This window comes from Oryzias melastigma, linkage group LG24 (assembly GCF_002922805.2).
Source record: "Oryzias melastigma strain HK-1 linkage group LG24, ASM292280v2, whole genome shotgun sequence".
In the NCBI taxonomy this organism is placed as follows: Eukaryota; Metazoa; Chordata; class Actinopteri; order Beloniformes; family Adrianichthyidae; genus Oryzias; species Oryzias melastigma.
In genome coordinates, this window is record NC_050535.1 from 24,152,662 (window position 1) to 24,162,425 (window position 9,764).

General features: G+C 44.9%; 1 protein-coding gene across 2 annotated transcripts in view; it reads right to left on the bottom strand.

Annotated features, from left to right (window-relative positions):
- The window catches only part of ino80 (INO80 complex ATPase subunit), a 26,285-nt gene that overhangs the window by 12,176 nt on the left and 4,345 nt on the right, over positions 1–9,764 (bottom strand). For both annotated transcript variants that reach the window (XM_024290981.2, XM_024290980.2), the window contains 20 exons: positions 9,184–9,389; positions 9,044–9,097; positions 8,761–8,964; positions 8,456–8,660; positions 8,318–8,385; positions 8,020–8,235; positions 7,605–7,685; positions 7,262–7,357; positions 6,885–6,944; positions 6,661–6,803; positions 6,256–6,340; positions 6,045–6,162; positions 5,893–5,978; positions 3,089–3,256; positions 2,819–2,952; positions 2,537–2,604; positions 2,321–2,414; positions 2,007–2,217; positions 505–645; positions 119–344 (listed from right to left, as the gene is read on the bottom strand). In XM_024290981.2, the coding sequence (XP_024146749.1) occupies positions 119–344; positions 505–645; positions 2,007–2,217; positions 2,321–2,414; positions 2,537–2,604; positions 2,819–2,952; positions 3,089–3,256; positions 5,893–5,978; positions 6,045–6,162; positions 6,256–6,340; positions 6,661–6,803; positions 6,885–6,944; positions 7,262–7,357; positions 7,605–7,685; positions 8,020–8,235; positions 8,318–8,385; positions 8,456–8,660; positions 8,761–8,964; positions 9,044–9,097; positions 9,184–9,389 (2,664 nt within the window). The remainder of the gene's footprint in view (positions 1–118; positions 345–504; positions 646–2,006; positions 2,218–2,320; positions 2,415–2,536; positions 2,605–2,818; positions 2,953–3,088; positions 3,257–5,892; positions 5,979–6,044; positions 6,163–6,255; positions 6,341–6,660; positions 6,804–6,884; positions 6,945–7,261; positions 7,358–7,604; positions 7,686–8,019; positions 8,236–8,317; positions 8,386–8,455; positions 8,661–8,760; positions 8,965–9,043; positions 9,098–9,183; positions 9,390–9,764) is intronic.

Consider the following 9,764-nt stretch of genomic DNA (forward strand, 5'->3'; position numbering starts at 1 on the left):
AAAAAAAAAAAAAATCAACCTTTTTCACCAAAGATTTGTCCTCACTGTCTAATGATGCTTTCCTGTGCAAATGAAGGAATGGCAGCTTAACAGTCCCTAAAAGAAGGGCGGCTCTTACCAGGAATGCGTATGAAGGACCATCCGTGGGGGGGCTGCAGGGCCATCACCCCCCCGGGGCTTTCTGAGTGGAAGACACGAGTTCTCCCACGCCACTCTGAGGCGAGTTCAGGGGAGCCGTGGAGGAAACAATGTTTGAAGATGGACCCCCCTCCATTGCGCGTCACCTGCCACTCATACTCTGCACTGCGGTCAGCACAGTAACGCTCTGAGGGAACAGCCATCACCTGCAGAGAAACAAGCAAATCCAACTGTAGTAACTGTAATCATAATGAACTTCAGCATCTCAGCCCTTGATCTCCTGCAGAACGGTCAGCTGACTCTTTTCTCCTTTCACACCAACGCAGCCAGGTGTGTGTTTCCCACCCCTTGGCTATAGGCTCTCACCTTGGGGGCAGCAGCCAGCAGGAACTTGGGAGACAGTATGGGCTGGAGGGGCCTGAGCGTGGGGGCAGAGGAGCTCCTGCTGTGGATCTTCACGTCTCGGTGTCCCAGTATGGGGGGTGTGGAGGCCGTGAACACCAACACCTGGACATATTCACCCCCCATTGACAGGTTACATACCTCCAAGCAGAGTGCCAGCCAGCCCCCACCCCCCAAGATCAAAGAAAAAGAAAGGTAACTTCTGAGTAAGATGATGATTGGCTAAATTCACACTGTCAAACTGAAATGAGAATGAGCAGCATGCTCATTCATGCTTTGCTAACTGCCATGTTTGGTACACAGTGCCACCTAGAGGGAGACTGTTAAAAGAAAAAACACTAATCAATCCATAACCAATCATTTTTGACATCAGCAGCATTGATTGGGAGGGGGTGTCGGTGGGGTCTTCAGTGCAAAGATGACTCAAACAACTGAAGGCTCCATAATAAAATGATTACTTCAGTTTAAAGTAGCTGATCAAAGACTTTTAGTTTAAAACTTGTCTTTAAAACTGGTCAAATATTTGGGATACACTAAACTGCATTAGAGCCATTCTGACTCAACTCGCAGCAAAAGAAGATTCATCAAGTCACAGGGGAGATTCAAACCTTTGGCTACTGCTCTAAAAAGTACAGATCGTGGTATCAGAATGTCAGCAAACAATAACCTGAAAGAGATTCTGAAGACATGACAGAACCTGACAGAACAGAGTCTGCGCTGCCGTCTGTGACTTCCCTTCATCAAAGCAGGGCTGCTGCTGGGATTTCTGGAACAGTTTCTGTGTCCCAGAGTTAACTCAACAAAGGGATGGAAGTGGATTTATGTGCTGCTGCAACCGCCACCATCTGTGGTGCTTCACATATTCAGGAGTAAACTTTAGTGAGTCTGTTATCTGCAGTGCAGACAGGAGACACTGCACTGCTGTCTTTTCAGCCTAAAACGTATTTGTTTTCCCTAAAGCCTACATACAATCAATCAGAAATGAAAGAGCAAACCCAGTTGTTGTATTCTCATCAGAGCCTGGTTAACACCCAGGTGAAGAACGTTGGTTCTCCAAGCCAGACGTGAGCAGATACAACCTTTTCTCACCAGTTTTAATGTTACATGCAGAAATAAACCCCACTCAAAGTTGGACATTTGTTCAATTAGAAACTTCTTAGATGTTATTTGGCTTACTGCCTTTTGAAAACATCTTATGGGATAAATGCTCGTTGCATCTCCCAGCAGAGGCCCAGAGATGCCCTGAAGCATCCAGGAAGGAGAGCCATTACTGGGTCACTCAGCTGCAAACAGATCAGGTTCCAGCCAGCATCCCCAGAGGCGTGGTGTGTGGTCAGACAACCATGGCTGCTCTGGGGGACATCAGCAGCATATGCCCGTCCTGGTGTTTCACATTTGCTCCTGCAGATGGCCTCTGGAGCCTTTCTGGCCCACAGATTGCAGCTCCTCTGTCTGCATTTTCTTACCTTGAGAGCAGGACTGCTTTGCACACTCGGAAAGGTTAGGGGTCTGTTAATCCACAGAATTAGGTCCTTGTGAGACAGACACTTAATCCCGGGCTGCAACCTTGACCCGTGCTCATCCCTGGCATCTTCCTGATCCTGTGCATCATGCTGAAAGAGGCGCTGATAATAAAGCCGATATGCAGCTTTCAGAGACAGATAAAAGGCTAACCACCTGGAGAACAGAACAAAACTTTATTTAACACCACAAACTCTCTCCCTTCAGAAGTACTTTCAACCACGTCAATTTCCATTTCTAGTAGCACTGGAAGCATCACCTCACTAAAGTGCCCTGCAGCATCATGTTGGACATCTCAGTGGGTGAAACATCGATGAAGCGCAAGAAGGAGAAGCAGCTTCCTTTGTCACCACCTGAAAGGATTAAAAGAGCAGAATTTAAAAAACAAAACCTGAAGAAAAAAAAGAGACATTTGAGAAGAGACAGAAAAATGAAAAAAGATGAAATAATAAAAGCTCGGGTCAGAAACGCTCACCTGTCCGGTGGAACAGAGACTGCTGAATGTGATTTGGAGAGAAAGGAGACAGCAGTACTTGTAGTAATCTGAGGAGAGAATGGCCAGGTTATACTACAAAATGAACAACCAGAGACGTGGGCTGACTAATTAATCCCAGTTCAATCCACTATAATCCAATGATTACAGGTTGTTTGGGGCCCTATGGGGGCCAACCTCTGCTGGTGACAAAAATGACATTTAAAAACCAATGTGAGCGTGCTCTGAATGCAACGAGACTCCAGCGGTTTGTGGAGAACATACTTGTTCCTAGCCTGGTTTTGAGATTGCAGGAGGCCGTGACGATACAGGAACTTGGGGATGATGAAGGGCCTCATGGACATGTAGAAAGGAGAGCGTGTCTCCTGGCGTTCAAACAAGTCGGGGTGGTTGCACACCTGTATTACAACACACATTCAACTTCAATTACATAAAAAAATACATGAACCATTCATGCATCTCAAGATAAAAGAAGAAACAGAACTAAATATCTCCACATTCTTCAATATCAAGTGGAGGGAGCTTCTGGATTACCTTCCTAAACTGCATGACGAGGTTCATGAGTGAGGAGGTGGTGCTGTGAGCCTGCTGGGCCGTGCCCATGGAGGACTGCAGCAGATCCTCAATGGAGATCTTGTTCCTCAGAGCCTGGTAGAGCAGCCTCTGTCGGGATGTCAGCTGGCAGTAGGTCAGGATCTCAATCTGTACAGAGGAAGAGGAGGGTAGCTTCTCTCTCAGCCACTTCACCCATGAAAACAAGGCGACTCAGAGCGAGCGTCACCCCAAATGTACAAGGCTCGTTTTTGTAATGCTATAACTCGGTGGGTCAAGGAGAGAAATGGGATCTGGAACATTATTTTACCTTCCCACAAAAGCTTTGAACCCTCCCATCATGCAACAGCACGGTCTACTGCCAGTACAGACCCAACCAGGCTGCTTTAAAGGCACAGCAGTTATAGGAGGACGATTGGGGACAACTGTCTACAAGCAGACCACGTCAGTGCAAGCCGTTACCACCACAATCACACATGCACAACACACACTCAGTATGCTCCAGATTAATCGTCTGTCCGTGCTGGGAGGAACAAGCGGCTGGCAAAGGAGATATTTGTGTCATCAGTTTTTAGACTCTCAAGACTCAACCATGTGGTCACATGATTCAGGAATCTTATTACATTTAGGCAGAGGAATTCACCCCACTCTTCGTTCAAATCCTGCCCGGCGGTTTCCGGGATCCTTTCCCCATACGGTCTCTTTTAATTGAAGTGTATCAACGCGGAGGGGCCTCTCTTATTGTTTTAGTGGCTTTTTGATGTGTGTGGGTTTGGAGACGTAGGTCCAGGGTCAGCAACCTTTAACAGTAAAAGAGTCATTCGGGGTCGATTTCTACTGATGAAAACCTAGAAGGAAACGCATGGTTTTACTTTAGCCTTTAAAAAAGTTGGATTTGGATGGACTTCTACTTTTTAATGATAAATATCAATTAAGTCCATTTTTGGAATGAACAAAAGCAAAAATATATTAAAAAAAACCTAGAATCTCTCAAAATGTGATTTTTGTTTTCACATTTGACAGAAGCTCAAACAACTTATTTTCAAAATAAATGCTGCTCTGTTCCAAACAGGATCATCTCAGTGCAGCTCTGGACAGCTTGTAACCAATGTTGTTCAGCATGAGGTAATATGTGCTTTTAACTCATAAAAGATCAAACTTTTTACCAAAGTTTTTCTTTCCATATAAATCTGTTCATTCTGGAGGTAGAGTTGAACAAACAAGACGTCTTCAGGTCAACAGGATGTAAAAACCTACATAGTTTATCATCTATGTGAACCTCAGACATCAGTTTATACATTTAACTCATCTAAATTAAATAAATGATAATTAAGTAATCATTGCTTTAAATAATTGCTATTTTATTTATTTGTTTTTGTACTTTTCCCCTCTTTGTCCTCAGCAGTCTTACACTGCTGGGTTTTGTTATTTTAGTTTGGGGTTGGACCTTGGTAGTCTTAGTTTTCAGGCTTTGTTTATTTGTTTTCTTTAGGTAGTTTTGTTTGGCAGCCATTAGCAGAGAGCTGCTGACTCTGACGGTCGACATGTATTATTTCATGTTTGACCAAGGAGCCACCATGGAGAGATAAAAGAGACACACGTGGATCTGGAGCTGCAGGTTGTAGACCTCTGACATAGGTGGTGTGTTGACATGTGATTTGTGCAGAAAAAATGCAAGCAGTTGTGTAGATGTGAGTAGTTATATAGATGGAGGTGGTTGTGTAGAGATGTATACATGTGACCATTGGACATTCTCTTCTTCTTCACATTTGAGCTTATCCCATTCGGGGTCGCCACAGCGAAACCACCACCTACATCAGTGATTTGGCAGAGTTTTTACGCCGGATGCCTTTTGACTTCCTACCATTGGACCTAGAGCAGGTAAATTAACTGTTTTATGTTTATTTAGTACTATTTCAATGTTGTGTATTGTTACTAAATGAAATAAAATAAATAATAAAAGTGGGTGATGTGCAGTTTGCGCAAGCGTGTGTGGATTTGTAAAGGTGTCTTGTGTAGCTGTGTGTGTTCTGTAACGTTGAGTTGTGTAGATGTGTGTAGTTTTGGACCTCTGGGGTTGGGTAGTAAATGTGTGTGATTGTGCAGTTCTGCGTGGTTGAACAGTTGTGTATAGTTGTGTCGATGCGTTTAGCTGTGTGTGGTTTGTGTCAAACTCAATCGCACAAGGGGGCCAAAATCCAAAACACAACTTATTACCTTTACTATGAATAAAAACAGACAAGAGTATTATTTAAGAATAAATCAGTTTAAATCTTAACCCATTAACAGCAGAGCTCCAGTGTTTATGTTCTTAGATTTACTGTAACTATCAACCGTTAACACGATCATTCCAGTAGATTGTGAGGAGAAAGGCAACAAGCCGCTTTTCTCCTCACAATCTACTGGAATGATCGTGTTAACGGTTGATAGTTACAGTATGCTAAAGATTTTATGTTTAGTATTTAGTGTTAAAGCGTCATCGACGACGCCTCAGGTGTTTAAGGGTTAAATAACTTTCAATATTTTAAACTCCATAAAATATGTTTTGTCCAAATTATAAAAATTAGAAATAAGCACAAGATAAGATCGGGTCATTAATAACAATAAAATAAAATGTGGAGGGCCGGATAGAATTACACGGAGGGCCGGATCCGGCCCCTGGGCCGTGACTTTGACGTGGTGTAGAGTGTGAACAGTCACAGTGAGACTCATGAAGAGCCACATGTTGAAAGTGAAGAACAGTTTCAAAGGTGCAGGACAACATCAACACACATTGTGAGTTCTACCTTATCTGAAAGCTCGTTCTCCACATCCTTCTTGATTCTGCGCAGCATGAAGGGCTTCAGGATCATGTGCAGCCTGGACAGCTGGTCTGAGAAGGAATCAATAATGTTACAGCACTGAACAGAAAGCCTGAGCCTGCCCTCTGTGCACTCACTCTCATCGATGGCAGACTTGTTTTCAGCGTGGCTCTCGATGTCCTTAGAGAACCACTCACTGAACTCTTCATGGGAATCGAACAACGTAGGCATGATGAAGTGGAGCAGAGCCCACAGCTGGGAGACAATAAGACAGGTGATGACATTTCTGACTGACAGGGAGGAAGGCCAGCGTGCACACACACACACACACACACACACACAACTAACCTCTGCCATGGTGTTCTGGATGGGCGTTCCAGTCAGCAGCAGCCGGTTCCGACACTGAAACTGCAGCAGGATTTTCCAGCGGACGCTTCAAAAAGTCAGAAACAGACTGATGTGACACTCAGACGTTTATGAGGAATCCAAAGACGTTTCCACAGGAGTGTCGAGTCCAATCAGCTGTTGTGCAAAGCTAACATTTTCACAGAAAAATAAAGTTGACTGATAGTCGTATTTTCTTCTTTTCCATCACCATTTTTGCTCTGCTGTAGCTGACCTGTGGACACCAGCTGTCAGAAGTCATTTCTACCTCAAATTTCCAGAAAAGCCTTTTGACTCCAGAGCACATGAACTGTCCCACATGCATGAGCTTTTGCAGTGATTCTGCTGATTCACCAGCCTCTGCATTACCTGCTGCTGCTCTTCAGTGCCTGGGCCTCGTCCAGAACCATGTACTGCCACTTGACCCGCTGGAAATATTTGACATCTTGCACCACCAGCTGGTAGCTTGTGATGACCACATGGAAAGGTGCATTCTGGGTATACAGAGTTTTCTGCAGAGTTCAGGCAAAGTGCCAGCTGCTTAGTCATCAGGTCTACACAGTGTTGCTGTTTTTGAAAAGCTGTTCATTCACCTGGCTCCAAAACTTTCGAATCACTTTGCGATCATGTGGATTTCCCCAGTACGGCAAGACCTGAAGGACATATCAGAACAAATGTGTTGGACTAGCAAAAAGCAGAGTGAAAAGCAGAGGAGCGGGATAAGTTTCCAATAGACTCGAGTAAGCTCAGAATGAATCGTAGCTCCAGTGCAGGAACATTTGTCCTGTCAATGTTTTCAGCTTTAAGAGCTCAGGAAGCGTATCTTTAAACGAGTCTTTGAACACCTCACTAGGAAAAGATAAAAAAAGAGTGGGTTCACTTTAGAACCAGGTCCAACTGAATGCTGGCCCAAAGACTTCAGCTTTGTGGTGGTAACACTGCCACACACAGCAGCATCACACATCCTCACCTTGAATTTGGGCACAAAGCGAGTGAACTCCTGATGCCAGTTGTTGAGTGTGGACGCAGGAGAGATGATCAGGAATGGACCCCAGATGTTGTCTCTCTGTGCATAGCAGCAAAAAATCAAATAAATCCCAGTTTGAGTCCTGCAGCCAACAACAGGTCACAGCTCCCATCTCTGTCCCAATGTTTGAAACTAAGTGGCAAACCAGCTCCTAGAGTGGAACATCTGTCACGAGCAATCCCAGCAGAGACTGCAGCCTCAGCAGAGGAAGCATGTGTGAGGAACGTTTCAATAAAGAGAAGAATGGGATGGATGGGAGTGGTGCGGATCCAGGCCTCACTCTCACCTCTGCAAGGTGGGCCAACAGGGCAATGCTCTGGACCGTCTTTCCCAGCCCCATTTCATCGGCCAAGATCCCATTAATTCCCTGCAGAAATGAGAACAAAAGAAGAAAATATAAAGACACGATTCCAGTGGAAAGAACACCTACTTCAGACTACAGACAGCTTGGAGTCTTGGGAGGAACCTCAGCCTTTCCAACGTTTTCTCACATGTGGATACTAATCCGTTTGTTGGAGACATGGAGTCCTGTTGATGATTTTACAACACTCTCCACACTGATACGTATTAATATCTATTTAGTTTCTTCTTTGTTCTTGAGTTTCTTTCAGTGGTGACTGATTCCCTAAAGCAAATGTGTCTTCATGTCTTCTGGACGACATGCAAACGTTCAGCCTTCAGACAGAAGCGTCTGACTTCACCTGCTCATAGAGGTTGGCCAGCCAGTTCATGCCTTTCAGCTGATATCCTTTCAGCTTCCCATTGAAGATGGTGGGTTGAGGGATGTCCTCTCCTGCTTGGATGGATGGGTTTGAAAGGCTGTAACTTTCGCCAAAGCCAGAGCCTAAAGAGACGCCCTCTGCTGCATGGATGGAGGCGCTGCGGCTGTCTTTAGCCTCTTCGTCAAACATTCGTGTCTGCAGCAGAAGAGGATGAACGAAAGCACTTTAGACTTAACGCACGCAGACAGAGCTGCCTAGTCAGGCTGCAACAGCTTACTCTATCTTGATGAATCTGGAAGGCTTCTTTGGCATTCCTCAAGGCCTGGGATTTATAGTATTCACTATCTGCAACCACACACAACCACTTAGTATCTAGAACATGTGGATCCAGTTATCTAGTCCAATAGTGTCATACCATAGTCCTCCCGCACCATGTTGACCATCACTCCTCCACCAATGTTTATTTGTCTCTGTGCTGCATTTTCTTCCAGCTTCCGCAGGATTTCCTCCTGAGCTGTATCACCTCCTGCCCCCCCCACGTTAGCTTTGCCGCTCATGAAATGAGCATACAGCTCTGTTTGAGTGATGAGAAAGTTCAGTTTACGCTGCTGACGTTTGGCCTGTGAGAGACGGAAAGAGAACCATGGAGAAGACTGGAGGTCATTTTTCTTCTTCTTTTTAACAACATAATCTGTGTGCATTGGCATGTTCATCACACACCTCTCTCATCTCCTCATCCAGTTTACGTTGTTCGAGAGCTTCCTTTTCTGCTCTTTTCCGGTGCTCTTTCTCCACTTTGTCGTACTTCTTCCAGTACAGCATCATTTCCTTGGTGAGGCGTCGAGCTCGTGGAAGGGTCTCCTTGCAGTTCTTCTGAGCCTGAATGGCTGCACGCCGGACCTCTCGCATGCACTGGTGTGCCAGCTGGAAAAGACAGAAGATACCCAGAATGCACCGCTGCTAGCAGGAACATTAATCTTCCCTTCACAGAAACTTCTCTTACCTTCTTTGCATTGGTCAGAACCAGGTTCTTTGCTGAAGTTTTCTGCTTGACAGACTGGAAAAACCAAGAAATAATGAATACACTGCAGAAGGCTCAACTCAAACTACAAACTGATAAAACTGTTTGAATGTCTGGCCAACCTTAGGGATCTCCTTTTTAGCCACAGTGAGCCACAGCTTGCGTCGCCGTGCATTCAGCTGTTCAGTAGTGAGATGCTTTTTCTTCACCATGGGCAGTGGAGCATCATGGGAAAACTTAGCAAAGATTTTATTCATGAAAGGGTATTCCTCATCCAAGAATTCACCTTCTCCGCGTTTCTTCTTTTTCTTCATTTTTTTCAGCTTAGCTGAAAAAACAAAAATTAGAAAAACTTGAAGAGATCATTCAGAATGTTTTTTGTTAGAAATTGTTACTTTGTGGTAATTATACTTATTCTTATTGCAATTATAACAATCCATGGCTCAATCCAAATCCTCTTTGGTCTCTAAGTTTGGCTTCATTTTGTCATCATGAAAACCACGAGGGGGTGGTGAGTATTTTTAATGCCGGCTGTTTTGATTTGAACTAAATCCTGCATGGTTAGGAGCATGATTTTAGCCGGTGAATGGACTGACTAAACCCTCCCCCTGTCACCGAGCCCGTCACCGAGTCCCACCACCGAGCCCGCCACCGAGTCCGTCACCTCCCCCCGTCACCGAGCCCTGCCACCGAGCCCTGTCAC